This window comes from Mytilus edulis, chromosome 2 (genome assembly GCF_963676685.1).
Source record: "Mytilus edulis chromosome 2, xbMytEdul2.2, whole genome shotgun sequence".
NCBI classification, from domain to species: Eukaryota; Metazoa; Mollusca; class Bivalvia; order Mytilida; family Mytilidae; genus Mytilus; species Mytilus edulis.
In genome coordinates, this window is record NC_092345.1 from 92,430,013 (window position 1) to 92,448,132 (window position 18,120).

An 18,120-nucleotide genomic window follows, 5' to 3' on the forward strand; every position below is an offset into this window, starting at 1 on the left:
TGGACATTTTAAAAAATAAAATAAAAAGAAGGGTTCTTTCAATTGGAAATTATCAAGACAAAGGATTTGAATGCTACAAATATACATCATACTGTCTTCTTTTATTTTACATTTAAATCTTATGTATCACAAGCCTGTCAAAACTGAGATAGTATTTTTGAGAGTTCGAACACAGCACATGGCCTGACTCGACGTTCGACTCCAATCTTTTTCTCTTTACCACCATGATATAGACAATAATGCTGGAAGTGGCTTCAAACACTAACAATTAATCAATCACTCAATTTCATAATCGTTCTGAAGAAGTATGAAATTTGCAATTGACGTTAAAAAAATCAATTTTACGATGAGGATGTTTTCACTCTTTAAACTATTATATTAGAGTATCTTTCTGCATCCTGGCTTTAAATTGAAAAATAAGACAGAACCCAAAAACCAAAATTCTTATTCATAAACAAAGTAATTGTATATTATAATAACAAAAGTGGTATACACTTTTGGAATTTAAGGACGGATTTAACAGTGTATTTGATCTAAAGTTCTGCATTGTTTAATTAACTTCAAGATTTCCTCTCAAATTCCGGAGTTGATTATGAATCTTTAAAAAAAATCCGACATGTTCTAAATATATAAGTTGCTAAAGTGGTTTTACACTTACCAAGGGTTTGCTCAGTTTTGTGTTTGGTCAAGTTTTTCCGTATTAAGTAGACAGTGGTTACTATAACTATGAATCCAATCACAGCAGCACCAGCAATTATAACAGCTATCCAAAGTTTTGACACGTTTGATGTTCCGCTTTCTGTTGAATCTAAATGAAAGATGAAAATATTAACATTAGTTACTTGAATTACTAGAATCTTACTTTATAGATACAAATAGAATGAAATTCATAACAGTGTAGCTATGGCCATTCATTGACTGGGGAACATTAGGTTTACGTTCGTCTGTAATGCCCACTGCTCACGACGTACTTATCATAGAAACTTAAACTGTGAGGTCACCAAAGGTTCTAAACGCCTAATAAAATAATTAAAAATACTAATCAGGAATAACCTTTGTAATTTGAAAATAAATAAAAATGGCCTTCTACACGGAGTCTTGCCTCACACCGAACAGCAAGCTATAAAGGTTGAATACTTAAAATTCTTTACTTGATTTTTTGTTATGGTTTGACCATCAATTTTCCTAATATGATATCGCACGTTCTTTCAGATTATTTTTTTTACTTAATTGGCTTTAAAAGTTACAATGCATGATGTCGTCTGTTTATGTAGTTCATATGTGTTTTTCGTTTCTCGTTGGTTTTCCCGTTTGAATGGTTTTACACTAGTAGTTTTGGGGCCCTCTATAACTTGCTGTTCGGTGTGAGCCAAGGCTCCGTGTTGCAGGTCGTACCTTGACCTATAATGGTTTACTTTTATGAATTATTACTTGGGAGGAGAGTTGTCTCATTGGCACTCATACCACATCTTCCTATATCTATCTATATCTATACATTTTTTTTCAACAAAAGAATACATCACAAGAATATAAGTTTTGTAAGAAACGTGAGAAATTGTGTTGGACTTGAAGATAAGGCAAAGTGACAAATATCTGAAAGAATGAATCGTTTTATGGTATTAAACAAAGAAATCAAATGATTTTTTAATCATCCAGAACTCTTCACAAACAAAACCCACATGTATACGCATTGAATAAATAGTAGGCCATTCTTAAATGATCACACCGTAGAAGTAGTTGTGGTCTTAATCAATGAGATATTTTGTGAATAAACCCCATCAACTTAATAGTTTTTTTTACAATGGATAAACCTATTTTTTTAATTATTATTAAATAATATCATCTCTGAACATTATTATTCTTATAAATGACACGGTTGTATGTGATGATTATAATAAATATTTAAAACAAATTCCTTTCAAGCTTTGTAAAAAGAAAGTTTCATTTTATGTATCGGAATGTGTAACAAGTGAATATTTCAATCCCCACTGGAAGGCCTCTGACAGACTGGGTGAGCATAAAATCATAGCCGTTGACAAACAAGTTACAACCTACAAACGTTTTACTGTCGACCACACTGTTATGCAATTAATTCTAACTGTTTTAAAAGTTTTGTTTTATCTTATTTTTAAAAAAAGTTACCAATTCAACAATGTAATTAGATCTTTGAATATTGTGTTCATTGGTATAAATATTGACTTAAATATCAGTAAATTAAAAAAGCAATTACACTTAGATCAGTGTTTTGTGTTTTTGTGGTTGTAAGGGTTGTAAATATACCCTGCCACGTCCGGTCTATGTTTGTGTAAGATGTTTATCTGCTGTGTATCGATCTCATTGATTAAGACCTGTTTAACTGATTGTATTGTTTGTTCGTATGTTGTACTGTAACACCCTTTTCCTAGACAACGGGTTCAGGGTTGATCGCCTAGAAACACGTTTAAACCCGCCACATTCAATATGTGCCTGTTCCATGTCAAGAGCCTGTAGATTGTCGTTTGTTAACGTCTTTCACATTTATTTTTCATAAATTGTTTTATTATGAATTAAGAAGTTAATTGTTTTTTATTGAATTCTTCAAGTCAAATTTTTCATGTCGGAGGCTATTATATTTAACTAAACGGTATGCGATTTTCTTATTGTTGGAGGCAGTACGTTTTCCTATAACTGCTTACATCCACCTTTTGGAAGATATTTGTCTGATTCCCAATCAAAACCCATCTCCTTGTGTTTCATAATTATATTTTGTTAAGGAATTCGACGACCTTAGACGGTTTAGAAAAAAAACTATGTTTACATTTGTTACATTTTTGTTAAAATTCTATCATGCAGCCCAAATATCTCTTGTTGAATACTCAAGTGTGTTTTATTTTTCAATATTTTGTCATAAAATATGTCAGAGCAAAATTCATGAAGCACAATCCTTTCTATCTGAATTATTCGATAGATAAAAATTGCGACTTAATAGCCTGTATATGCGATGGAATAGATCACATTAGCTGAATGAGAGAACCTAGTTCGATATTTCGTGTCTTCAAAACTCTTCGTAGTTTATTTGCCTTTTTATCTACTGTTATTCGAGCGTCACTGATGAGTCTTTTGGAGACCAAATGCGCGTCTAGCGAACAAAATTTTAATCTTGGTATTTATGAGTATATGTATATATAATAACTCATCTAAACTTTATTTCATCCCAATAAGCATACATACTTTTATTGAGCATTGCTCAGTTTGATGTTAACTTAAATCGGTTACATATTGTGCTGACATGAGCTGACGGATGCCCCATGTGGATCAGGATCTTTACACGCCGCTTCTTTTTTGTCATGGCGTTGTCAATATTTTCAACTTATAAGTTTGAATATACCTTTGATATCTCTAGCCTCTCTTTAAGATTCAGATTTGTTTTAAATTGATAAATATAATATTTACTTTTTTCATATTTTTTATTGATTACTTCTTTTATGTTAGATTTATCCTCGGCATTCTTGTTTTAATGAAAATACTCGTATTGGTGAAATTGTAGTAACTTTAAGAGTTTTTAGTGTAATTTTCAAATACTATAATTCACTGTTAAAATAACTGTATACTATTATATTAAATATATAAATACAAAGCCAAACACCGTATGCGACGCCATGATGACGTTAAAATAAACTTTATCACTCAATGCACATTGAGAAGTCTTACCAATCACATTGAAAGACAAAGCTTTCACAGTTTGATTTCCGATCTTTAAAGGATTGTTCTGTTTCATCGCATCTAATGTCATCGTGATTTCTTCTTTCGATTCTGTGCTAGTAATAACGTCATGATTAGCAATAAGACTGCCTTTCCTGTTAAATGTTATTTAAAATTCTAATTATTTTTGACAAACCAATGAGGTCTCTGAAATAATATCAAATAATTCATGCCTCTATCATGGATATATTTTTTTCGTAAAAGTTACCTGGTAGATGTACCAATCAAATCTTTATTTTTTCTTTATTTTTCACTTGTCACTGTAAGTGAAATATAACGGACACAGTCCACTAGATATTGCAATTTGCACTCACTAATGTCCTTTTACTGAAAATGGTCGAGTATCGTAGGCAATTTCTTCGACATGTTTTTAATATATATATGCTCATCCTTGAGGACCACACGTGTGTATTACACAGATTAAACGTTCTTATAACATCCATATTAGTAGTATATTTTAATAGCATTATACCAACTTCACTTGCATATTGGATATATATATATCCTAACTTAATCGCTGTTCAATAGCTTGCAGCTGCTATTCAGACTTTGTAAAAGTCACCAGTGTCTGAGTAGAAAGTTGATGAGCCAGGGTAATGTCAAAGAACATTTCCCCCTTTTCTAAAACAAGTTCATCGGAAGGTACCAAGACATTGTTGATAAATTCAACTTAATTAATAATACAAGATGGATTTGAAGTGAAGATTCTGGGTTCTCACGATGTTTATCATCTAAATAACGTGTTAAGTATTTTTTATTTGTCTTTATGTATATTACTTGTACTGTTTAGTCTGTTTTGGTAATATTCATTTATCGTGGGTCTGTACCTATACATATGTTTTTTTGTTACATATTTATTTATTTTTAATAGTGATTAAGATAATAAAACAAGGTTGACTGCTGTACTCCAATTTTGATATTTTTATTGATCTTGTCTATAGATATAGGAAGATGTGGTGTGAGTGCCAATGAGACAACACTCCATCCAAATAACAATTTTTAAAAGTAAACCATTATAGGTCAATATACGGCCTTCAACACGGAGCCTTGGCTCACACCGAACAAAAATCTATAAAGGGCCCCAAAATTACTAGTGTAAAACCACTGAATTGGGAAAACCAACGGTCTAATCTATATAAAAATTGAGAAACGAGAAACACGTATAAATTACATAAACAAACGACAACTACTGTACATCAGATTCCTGACTTAGGACAGGCGCAAACATTTGCAGCGGGTTTAAACGTTGTCATGGTACCAAACCTTCTCCCTTTTTCTAAAAACAATAGCATAACTTCCCAACATAGAAAACCACACGATAAAATATCAATTGGAAGGCTTAAATCAATCAAAAAACGTAAATTAACACACTATCAACGAATAAATTTGATCTGCGATACCTGAATGCAAATGCACAGTTAATTTATATAAGGGACAAACATTCAAGGCCATAAAGCAAACAAACAAGTCCAAACAAAGCCATAGCAAGACACCACCGCGAAATATTTAACCCTTCGAAAATAATCACTTTTAAAAAAAAAACGGTTTTAATAATATCTACAGGTAAATGAAAATAACTTTGTCGTTTTAGGTATACTACTTATGTGTATAAAATTCTTCCAATAATTAGGAATACCAAGAAAGTTCTGTCATATAAATACATAATTTAACACTAGATACAAATTGGGATGAATATCAACAATAAAACTATACAATTAGAGCTAGCTAAAACTTCCCTGTACAGATTTAAGGAGAATAATCTTGATGTTCATACAAATGTAGTACGAAGAAGTGAAAATTAGTAGATATTCCTCTTTTTCAAAGTCCTGTTTGTTTTGTTCATACACCATTTTCAATATAATGGAATCTTTTGCGACTGTCATACAAGTGAGTTTAGCTGGCTAAGTGTACAATTTTAAGAAAAATCTGTACCAAGTCAGGAATATGACAGTTGTTATCCATTCATTTGATGTGTTTGGGCTTTTGTTTTGCCATTTCATTAAGGACTTTCCGTTTTGAATTTTCCTCGGCGTTCAGATTGTTTGTGATTTGACTTTTTCTCAAAAAATTAACATAAACATATAAACAGTCTAGAAAGGGGGAATACAGAAATTACATCAAGTTTTGAAAAACAAACAAGTTGAGGTTCGTCAAACTGTGCTGCTTTTGCTCATTAGCCGTGTTCCTGTCTCTTTAACAATTTCCCCGCTTTCATATTTTAAAATATTTGATTCGGTCAGATGTTGTTATAGTAGTCCAATATATAATCAAACAAGGGGGAACACGGTCTCCTCAGCTTTGTAAAAGGAATTCGGATCTATGGATGTTTGCTTTATAAAACAATTTTTATCTGAAAGGAGCACACATTACAGGGATGAACAACGTGTTAGCAGATCAATTGTTGTGCAGCATATTTTTTTTCTTCAAATGTGCGGGCATCCAACCATAGTTCTCTTTTCATAAACGAGAACAGGAAAGCATTTGTATTTTGCTTATGGTTGAGCTGTTCACAAGATTGCCCAACCTGTTTATATATGCTTCCCCCTGGCACTACAACTAAAAGTATAACAATTCATGCAACAATGAGTAAGCGAAAATACTGATAGCTCCACATTAGTTAAGATAAGATTGTTAATCCCAAAAAGGGGTCTTACCGGACCTACTCCTTTGGACTTATTATAAGGTACTTACGCAATTGAGAGCAACGTAATATTGATAAAAACGTCCTTGATAGATGATTGAGAATAATACTCGAACAACTGAAAAAGAAAAGAGTATATATCTACAAATTAAATGAACATTTCGTTTTTAAATTATCTATGAAATATGTAAACATTAACTTTCTCTCGATCGATCGATCGATCGAACGCACGAACGACCTAACGGACAAAAACGAGTTGTTTGAGTATCCTTTAAACTATACAAACAGTTTTTGGCCAAAAGATCAAAGTTGATGATCACAGTGTGTATGAAAAGACGAAAAAATTCAAAGGAAATACATTCATGTTATCTGTAATTACTTAGCTTTTTCGATAACCGTCTTTTATTTTTATTGAGCTAACAAAAATTTTCATATTGGTTAAATGCGATCTATGATTGAATTAAAGGTTAATTTCTTTAACGATTCGAATAAAAAGTAAAATAACAAAAATACCGAACTCAAAGAGATTTCAAAACAGAAATTCCTTTATAAATTGGCAAAACTCCTACACATAAAACGAATTGAAAACAACTGTCAAATTCCTGATTTGGTAAAGGCATTTTCTTATGTAGAAAATGGTGGATAATCCCTGCTGAACCTCTCACTTACATGGCAGTCGCATAGAATTGTAACCTACTTTTGAAAACATAATTGACGATTTTGTTAGAAAACTGTCCTTTTGTTAAGGTTTTCATATGTTTTAAGAAATTAATGACTATATGTTGAATTTATGACTATGTGCTAGTTTTTGTCCATCGCTTAATTATCCTAATACAAATCAGTTTTAAATTGTTTAACAAAATATCGAGCTTAAAGGTAAACTCATAAAGGGGAAGTAAAAGAAACTTGTGGGTTGAAACAGGTTATAAAAGGTACCTCATGACTTTTCTTATTCATACATATAATCTTTGTAAACTCCGTCATAGTACGAACATGAACGATATGATAGTAACAGTAGCCATGTTGAGAAATTAGAGGGACACGTACAATAGAAACAAATTTGAAAGAAAGCACATTAAACAAGCTTGTTGTCGATTTGCCTTTAGAGACGAGTTTTGTTAAACGGTTTATTGATGAACGACAGTAGACTACACACAATGTCATACAATTCCTTTGGTCATGTGATCTTAATAATTGTATAGATCATAAATAATTTTACCCCTGTGAAGGTATCTTGTAACAGTTTTTTGTATGTTGTGGTTGTTGTATCTGTCAAATCCACTGTGACTTCGAAATCAAGGCGCAAATATATTCTCTCTTTATACGTCTTTTCCACTCCTATTAATGAAAATAAAAACCAATAACTTCTTGGGGGGAATAAGGAGAAAATTCTAGACATTTAATGACCCTTAGTAACATAATTATACAAATAATCAAAACACAAAAAGAAGGAGCATTTTAAATATGTGAATCAGATACGCTCATATTTAAAAAAAAAAAAAGAAAATACACCTCAAAAGACATGAGTTACAAAAAAAGGTACATTGAAGTGAAATGTCAAAACTACATGTGCGTTATAACTGTACACGACACGACGGCTTGGATATTGATAAACATGCCAAATCTTATACAACAAATCTGACGAATATTTATATCTGGCACAGACAAGTTTACTCGTAAAACAAATCAATGATTGCATTTTCAAGTTAATGGTAAAGGTTAAATACATGTTAAAGTAATACAATAAAATGTTCTATACTAGTATATTAATCTGCATCATTCAAAATATGACAAATGTATGGACAAAATTTGGCTTAACGATAAACAACAATAAAACACGGGCTCAAATTCATACCTAATATTTAAATGTGGCACTTGAGAACAATAGATTTATATCTTCATCAGCAAAATAATAGAAATAGAATTTTGTTATTGAATATCTTATATTGAAACTTATGTATACCTTCTGTAGGTTTTTGTGTCGTAAAGACATCTACACTGTTAGTTGTTGATGAATCAATATCTAGACCGGGGCTGACACTCATAGTTGATGTCATTAAATCTAAAATAGATAGATTGATATATCTTAATTTGTATGTTCAGTTTTAAAATGTAATAACATGTGAATATAAAAATAAGAAGATGATTTCCAATGAGAAAACTCTCCACCAGAGACCTAATGACATAGAAGTTCACAATAATAGGTGACCTGGTTTGCATTCAAACTATGAAGAAAAAAATGATATACAGGCTCCTGATTTAGGACAATCACATACGGAATGTGGTGGGGTTACAAAATTTTCTAATGCCAAAGCATTTCCCTAACATGGGAGATTGGTGTAACTGTACAACATAAGAACCATCATCAGATCGTAACAATACAGAAAAAAACTAGCAAAAACACAGACTGAACTTGGCAGGCTATTCATACATTACCTCAACAAAAAAGGCAAGATCAAAGGCGACAGCAACTCACCACAAAGTTATGCAGCTAAGACTTGATACCGAAGGAAGTTTTTGACATTCATTTAGATATGATTTATTTTCAAATTAAATCCTGCCTTTATGTATTTTAAGGTCTTTAGAAGTTTTTGTTCATAAGAATGATACTTATACTTCGAATAACAGACCAGTCTTCACCAAGGCATGAACGGTCAAATTGATAGGATACTGGGTTTTCTGTATTTTGAATGGCGCTTTCGGGCTTTTATGACATGTCATATTCTATATCTATTTTGAGAAGAAAATTGATGAAACCAGGGTTATGTCAAAAAACTTCTAGTCCCTTTTCTAAAAAGAAGAACATACGAAGATACCAATATCTTGTTGATAAATATTTCGTCGCAACTTCCCAAATAATACATGATGTCTTCAAATATTGATTCGATGTCCTGGCGTTACTTGACTCTTTAGTCAACCTTTTGATAATATACTTTTGGCTTGGCTATTTTTGCTATGAACTGTTTCTTTAGAATATTTGTATATCATTTCATTTTCCTTTGTTGAAATAGTTACATGTTTTTATAGTTATTAAGATAATAACACAGTGTTGACTGTCGTACCCCAATTTTTGACATTTGTGCCTATTATGTCTGTTTGTTTTGCTCACATATTGCTGTCAATATAAAGGAATTATACGCGACTGTCAAGTGAGAAGTCCGATGAATAGTTAACTCTTACAAAAAATCTTCTCCTCAGAAACTATACTAGACCAAATTTAACCAAACTTGGCTACACAAATGATATGACATGCCAAACCTAATACATCATGTCTGACGGATATCTATATCTGGCACAGACAAGTTTACTCGTAAAACAAATCAATGATTGCATTTTCAAATTAATGGTAAAGGTCAAATACGTGTTAAAGTGATACAGTAAAATGTGATATATTAGTATCTGCATCAAAATATGACAAATGTATGAACAAGATATATAGCTATACGATAAACAATAATTAAAACACTGACTGAAAAACATCCCACACTTCGAAAAAACGCTAGCATAAATTATTTTTGTACATAAATTAGGCCGTTAGTTTTATCGTTTGAATTGTTTTGCATTTGTCATTTCGGGGCCTTTTATAGCTGACAATGCGGTATGGACTTGCTCATTGTTGAAGGCCATACGGTGGCCTAATGTTGTTAATTTCTATGTCATTTGGTCTCATGTGGAGTGTCTCATTGGCAATCATACTACTACTTATTTTTTTAAATATGTGATATACATGTAAATGTGGTACTTAAGAACAATATAATCATGATTGACGCATCTAGTTTAAAAAAAATCAGATGCAGCATGGCTAAAAAATAGGACATAGCGGTAAAATACAAGTTCTGTTTTTTATATTGAAAACCATTATAATGAAAGAAAATCTGACGAATCAAAATGTTCAAAATGTCGAGTTCTGCCAATTGTTTATGACGTCAAAACTTTCAGGCGACTTCTTGCAGGTTGCATTTTTGTAAATATAGACCATGCAATTTCCCATAGGAACTTTTTTTAAGGCTTAAAATGTCCCATTTTCACTGTCTAATTTCAAAAATTAGTCCCTAGAATGGAAGTTCATTTGCAATACTTTTTTTTCAAAGGTCAACATATTGGTCTGAGCGGCATATTTTCAACATTTATATACCCCGATCTCTTAAGAGTAAAAACTTGTACTAAATTTCTGAAGTACCCCTACCTTCATTTTGTTTTGTCTTACTCAAAATTAAAGGCAGCCGCTATTTAAGTTTATTTATAATTGTAACACGACCAAGTTATGTCTCTATGAGATGAAACATAGAGATCATATCTTGGACTCGTTACGTAAACAACATGAAATATCTATGTATATTATATATCTTCCTGAAAGAGGCGTGGTTTGTGAAACAGCTGTATGAACAAAGTGCAACCTACAGGAGTTTTTGCCTTTAAATGTGAAATTTCTGCTTTTTATCTCGAAAACTATAATAGATAAGAGAGAGACTTAAAGGTGCAAAAATGATCAGCAAGACCGGATCTATTTATAAGTATTGCATTGTCCATATCTGTATTCGTAATTATAGTTAGTGCCCGATGATGATGATTCTTACCAATTTTTGCCTTTTTGCCTTATATCGTAATAATTATAAAAGAAAGACAGAAACTTATATAGGGACAAATTATCAGCAAAACAAGATTTACATTTAAGACAATATGACTGATTTTTTTCTCTTTATTTGAGTTTTTGTCCTTTACTGACGATTTTTATCATTTTTGTTTTGCCTTGAGATAAAAAGTGTAAAAGATGGATAGAAAATTTAAGTAACAAAATTTTCAGCAAAACAAGATCCACAAACAAGTCAAATTTTATCGATATTTTTTAGTAGACTGTCACTCTCAATAGGAGTGATTGCCCTTACATAAGGATTTGTTTACCCTCTTTTGAGTTTTGCGCAAAAACTTAAGAAGAAAGAGAGAACTCTTAACAAAAAATGATCAACAAAATAAAATCAAGTTATTGTCATGAAATTTGTGTAATTTCTAAGTAATCTGCACGGAAAAAAACATAAACTACCGTTTGCAAATAGATCAAGGAAATGACTACCAAATGGTAAAAATAAAAAATCCGCAATATTAAATTTGGCCTTGTCAATATCAGTTGTGAACTCGTAACTAGAGTTATTGCCCTTTGATGATGATTTTTACATAGCAGTATAATAGATAGATAAAAAAAACTCTATTGTGTATTAAAATATGATAATACATTTAATTTCAAAACCATTGGTATGAGGTTGCACACGTTATTGCACGGACAATGTTCGGACCTGCTCACCGCCCAACGTATTTAATTAAATTAAAAACTGGTTTTTTCCATGGAAACCCTGTAGACCATTTTCATATTAACGATTTTTGACCCCAGAATTTATATTTCTTCGACATGTTACCTGCTTTGTGGTAGGACATCCTGTTAATCGGTCAAGCAAGAGCAACATAAATATGTAAATTCAAGCTTTAAATTGGTACAATTATGAAGGAAAGTTAACTGTTTAATGCTTTCTATACATACTTAATAATAGGAATACAATAAAATTTCCCCCAAATTGAACCAATTATATGTTACACTTTACTTCTTTTAGTTGCTCGCAATTGACACAGACAATTGACTGACCCCAATATGTAGATTCAAATAAAAGACTATTAATGTTGATAAGAATCCTACCTGTACATTTCTCGACAACAACAGTATCACTGTAATACTTTTGCAGCGATGTTCCATTCTCCACAACTATCGCAACTATTGTAATATTGAAGTGATCAACTTCCGACATATTTCCTCCAAATACTTCAATTGTATTTAATATATCCATAGACGACAGTACAAATGTTCCCGTATTAGTTTCTTGCCCTAAACTCAAATTAAAGTTTTCAGGAACCGTTATGCTAACTTCAAGCGTCTCTGAACTATCCATGTCTTTTAAAGGTGCATTTATATGTAAATTGGCATAATTTTTCTCCATGCTAATGCAATCGACTCTTACTCGCATGTCAACACCATCAATAATAGGTTCGATAAAAACGGAAATGAAACTATTTCTCGTAGAGTTTCGTGAACCTTGTACCAACTCAGCAAGGACATGAAATGTAAAATTTCCAGATATATCCCTTGGTGGCATAAAACTAATATTTCCAAAATCAATAAAATCCAATTCCCAACCATAATCACTCATTTGTCCAAATGAAAATGTCGAATTTTCAGGAAAATTCATAATGTATATCTTGAAGCTGTCGAATTGTGTTCCATTTGTAACTTTTGCCGACATATATATTGTAATTTCTGAATCTTCAAATCCCTCGGCATCGCGAACATCAATTATTGGTGGTTCAACTGGTGGTGTATCTGCAAAAAATGTGGAAATAAAAAAATCGAAGCATTACAATTTTTAACGGTGATAATCACATAATAAGATACGAATCAATGATTCGAAGTTTTACATGTAATATAAATGTGTCGCATTAAAGTCTTTAACAAAGATGTTGGAAATTAGCACAATGAAATAACTTTTCTTCGTACTGAATTAAATTGTATTCCTATCATGTCAGCATGCTTGATCATGTCTAAACTAAGTTATCATTGTTAATAACAAACTACATCCATATAATAATTGGATATAAAATTAAACACATATTTATTATAAATAAATGACTGCTACCAAAGCTTTCAAAATGATACGAACCAATTTTTACAAAATTCTGGATTTGCTATTTGAAAACACAAAACTAATTTGGAAAAATCACAACCTATCCTATTTTGATTGTAGATGGATTACCGGTAAACAGATGTGCAATATAGTCTGCAGATATGTCAAAGTCCATGTCATGTCAAATGAAACACCAACAATCTTTCGGATGATAAATGTTAAATGAGAACGAAAGGAAGAATAGACGGGAAAGCACCCGATCCCCATATACAACCATTTTCAAAAGTGAGTTGTATATTAAGAAAAACACGTGGATAACACTTCTTACAGATGCTCTCCGAAATGCACATAGGTAAGTAATCGAGAAACCAAATGAATACCAATAAATTCCCCAAAGACACAATATTCATAAACAAATATTCAATGTTTGCGACTTGGACATGCCAAATGACCCTGGCCACGGACTAGGTGCTTGGCACATGTTATTAATAACATTGATAGACATTAACATATCAGTTAGTTTTTCAAAGAAACCAGTATTTTCTATTTTAAAGATCAATGACCTTGAACATTGACATTTTGACTTAAATAAATAGATGTCATATTGTATCAATTGTCTTGCAATAAAGGAAGGGTAAATCAAATTAACTTCTGGGAACTATGTTTTCCAAATAATTTATTTTGAGAAACAATGAACTAATATTTAAAATCTCGAATTCAATAGGCATCTACCTCTTCCTATATCAACTGTCCATTTTAGTCTCATTCAAATCAGACAAGAGAATACAGTATGGAAACAATTTGTTTTGGACGGACATGAACACAGACGGAGGCGAGCATAAAAAAGGATTACTTGCTCAACTTATATTTTATTCAAAACAGCAAGACTTAAAATTGAATGAAAACACTAGCTTATCATATAAACAATATCAAAATATATGGAATAACAGTATAAAATTTTTTTTTTTAGAAAAAATAGTTACCTTCGCTGCAATCGGAACCATATAATCCTATGTCACAGACACAATTATTGTTGCTTGTACAGTTTCCATTTCCTGAACAATTGTTCTTGTCATTACAAATGCCTAAATTCAACAAATAAACCTTGAGTAAAAAATCTTTAATCTTGTAAATTGTAAGACAAGGAAAAACTCTATTATTTGCTGTTGGTGGTTATTTACACAATGAACAACAATGAGCGTACGCGTGTTGTTTCTTTCTTTTTTCATCATGTACACATTTTTGATATTGCGATGGGTGTATTTCACGGTTTTGGAAATTCTTATCTTTTGTCTTTAAAACGAATTACGTTTTAAACCTGGTATAAGACAAAACACATGCATCCATGAAATGCTCCAGAAGGTTTTTATTTCCAATTAAGTAGTATCCTATAACTAACTGAAAAAGGTGATTTACAAAAAAAATAAATACACACAGGCGTAAACGTGTTTGTTTAAAATGCGTAATGAAACGACACAAGACCAAGAAAAAAAAACCTGTTGCCGTTTTTGGTTTTACCGCTAGTCCACAAACACGTTTGATATAGAAATAAAATGTCCAAACACGACTCATGTACTTTGTCTTAAACATTTCATTTTATGTTTCTTTGTTGAAATAGTTAGTTATTCTTTTTTTTTTTTTATAGTGATTACGATAATAACACAATGTTTACTGTTGTACTTCAATTTTTGAAATTTTTGCCTATTATGTCTGCTTGTTTTGATCACACATGGTTGTAAATATAATGAAATTCTATACGACTGTCATACAAGTGAGAGGTTTATAAAATCAGGCTTTATCCACCATTTTTTAAAATGGGAACTGCATGTACCTAGTCAAGAATATGGCAGTTACTTTCTATTCGGATGATATCTTTTGATTTTGATGTTGGACAAAGGATTTTCCATGTTGAATATTCCTTTTATTTTTATTATTATTATTTTCATATACTACCAGTGCCATGTCAAAGTAAATATATATAGGGTTACAAAACTGACAAAACATGTGCATTTAGTTAAAAAAGAAAAAAAGAATCATAAAAGCCTTTCATCTTTCGAAACAACTTTATATTTAGTGAGATTGTGTCAATAGTTATAATAAAGCTTCTGTTAAATCATTTTGTTGTTTCTTGTTTGCAGAACGGAAATAAAGATAGACAACTGCATAAATTCTGTATTTTTCATTTTTTTTTGTGAGAACAGTACATTTTATGACGTTATTGTGACGTCATCAGATAAAAATCTTAATGTTTTTCATTTATACTTCTTGACCCTATGCATTTCTAAACATTATGTGCTAATTTGAAATAGTTATCAAACATTTATTTAAGAATTGAATGCTCTTTTTTGTAAATTTATTGGGGTGTAAAAGCGCTGACCGAAGTACATTTTGTATGAAGCGCTTCCACTAAAAATGTGCGCACGGTCAACGCTTTTACAACCCTACGAAGTTACAAAAAAAAGCATTCAATAAAATTGAGAATGGAAATGGGGAATATGCCAAAGAGACAACAACCCGACCATAGAAAAAAACAACAGCAGAAGGTCACCAACAGGTCTTCAATGTAGCGAAAAATTCCCGCACCCGGAGGCGTCCTTCAGCTGGCCCCTAAACAAATATATACTAGTTCAGTGATAATGAACGCCATACTAATTTCCAAATTGTACACAAGAAACTAAAATTAAAATAATACAAGACTAACAAAGGCCAGAGGCTCCTGACTTGGGACAGGCGCAAAAAATGCGGCGGGGTTAAACATGTTTGTGAGATCTCAACCCGCCCCCTATACCTCTAGCCAATGTAGAAAAGTAAACGCATACTTATAATTACATTTTTACCTATAGGATCATGAAAACACGCCTTTTATCAATTTTTATTTCATTTACCTGTGCACTTTATTGTGGGACCTCGTGTCATCATGAATGAAAAGTTACATTGTGTAATGCAATTGATTAAAGCATATTACGAGATTGCTAGTTAGCCAATCAGAATTATAATGAAACATACATCTAATGTAATTATTCTCTTGAGCTAAAACCAGACCTTAATGCCCCTACTGTAAAACTAGAGGCTCTCAAGAGCCTGTATCGCCCACCTGTATTTACTGATGCTTTGGAAATCATGTAAACTAAGGTTAAAAACATAATTAATAGTAATAGATAGTAGATGTAATGATAAATAAGATAATAACAAAAAACTGCAAAATTTCCATAAAATTACTAACTCAGGGGCAGCAATCCAGCAACGGGTTGTCGGATTCGTCTGAAAATTTCAGGGCGGATTAATCTAAATCTGATGAATATTTTTGCCACCTATCAGATTTGCTATATGATGTAAACCAAAAACTGCATTTTACCCTTATTTTCTGTGTTTAACCATGTCGGCCATGATGGTTGGAAGGCGGGGTCATCGAACACAATTTTTAAACTAGATGAGTTTTTTAAAAGATTACAAAAATTTACGAAAAAATTATCAAAAATTTACTATAAAGGGTAATAACTCCTAAATGGGTCAACTGACGAGTTTGGTCATGTTCACTCATTTGTAGATCTTACTTTGCTTAATGTTATATTTGTTATTCTCGTGGGACTTTGTCTATGTGTGTTACATTTTAGTGTTATGTCGTTGTTCTCCTCTTATATTTAATGCGTTTGTCTCGGTTTTAGTTTGTTACCCCGATTTTGTTTTTTGTCCATGGATTTATGAGTTTTGAACAGCGGTATATTACTGTTGCCTTTATTTGCTTAACATTATTGCCGTTTACAGTTTATCTCTATCTATAATAATATTCAAAATAATAACCAATTTCCTTAGAATTACCAATTCAGGGGCAGCAACCCAACAACTGGTTGTCCGATTTGTCTGAAAATTTCCGGGCAGATATATTGACCTGATAATCAGTTTTAGTCATGTCAGATTTACTCTAAATGCTTTTGTTTCATAGATATAAGCCACAATCTATATTTTACACCTATATCAATGGCGGCCATCTTGGTTGGTTGGCGGGGTCATCGGACACATTTATTAAACTAGATACCCTAATTATGATTGTGGCCGAGTTTGGTTAAATTTGGTCAAGTGGATTCAGAGGAGAAGATTTTTGTAAAAGCTAACGACGGCGGACGACGGGCAAGGTGAGCTAAAAAAAGGAGGTTATATCGTAATGCAAATTTTTGAGACATAAATAAATAATATACGCTACTGAATGACAGGTGAATGTCTATTTATCATCTGAGGGAAATTTTTGTTAGATTTATTATTTAAGTCGCCAGCAGACATACAATCCTTCAGGAGGACGCTAAGATGTTACAGTTTCACAAGAAATCTAGAAGGCGATATTTTGTGGAAATGATATATATATATTTGTAATATATTTACTCGTGATAAACAGAAAAATTATAATACCTGGTACTCTTGGAAAGTATACATGAATAGTATTCGTTTCTCTGATACTTTCGAGACCCGGTCGGTTATCAGTAAAATCCACAGGACTAAATAAAAGTTGATATTCCTCACCAGGAGGTAATGGTATTTGTATGACATCTTCGGTTATTCCAGCCAGTAATGTCTCATAGCCATATTCTACAAACAAGTTAAATTCTCTTTCATATTCTCTTAGTTTTTACTTGTTTTCTTCATGTGTTTCATATCAATTGATTTGTGAAATTTGAATATCGGTAAACTATTATTGCCTATAATTATATTAACAACAGTGACCTGATGAGAAATATTTACCTATTGGACAATTGTAAGAACTTTTTTCCCAAAGGTATCAAAAACTATACAGCAGTGTAAGTTTGGTAGCCCTTTTTTTCAAATATCCGGAATTTGATTGGTAGATAGTTGATGTATATTTGTATTTTATTCTATAAAACGAAGTCTTAATAGTTTTCTGTGGCCAGGTTTATGCACAAGAATATGTCCTTTTTACCCAAAGTAAGTTCAAAAACATGTGTATCTTATTCCGCTTTTGTCATCTCAAATACGTGTTATAGTGAACTTTTTTTTTACTTTGTACATTTTTTACCACTACTGTTTGGTCCATTTTTGATATTAATACGTCCCGTCAGTTTA

General features: G+C 31.8%; 1 protein-coding gene across 1 annotated transcript in view; it reads right to left on the reverse strand.

The window, feature by feature from the left end:
• The window catches only part of LOC139513416 (uncharacterized), a 93,324-nt gene that overhangs the window by 2,052 nt on the left and 73,152 nt on the right, over positions 1-18,120 (reverse strand). Inside the window, exons 31-38 of the mRNA XM_071301861.1 lie at positions 17,452-17,628; positions 14,031-14,132; positions 12,069-12,746; positions 8,346-8,444; positions 7,602-7,720; positions 6,433-6,500; positions 3,691-3,836; positions 659-808 (exon numbers count right to left, since the gene is read on the reverse strand). Of these exons, the coding sequence (XP_071157962.1) occupies positions 659-808; positions 3,691-3,836; positions 6,433-6,500; positions 7,602-7,720; positions 8,346-8,444; positions 12,069-12,746; positions 14,031-14,132; positions 17,452-17,628 (1,539 nt within the window). The remainder of the gene's footprint in view (positions 1-658; positions 809-3,690; positions 3,837-6,432; positions 6,501-7,601; positions 7,721-8,345; positions 8,445-12,068; positions 12,747-14,030; positions 14,133-17,451; positions 17,629-18,120) is intronic.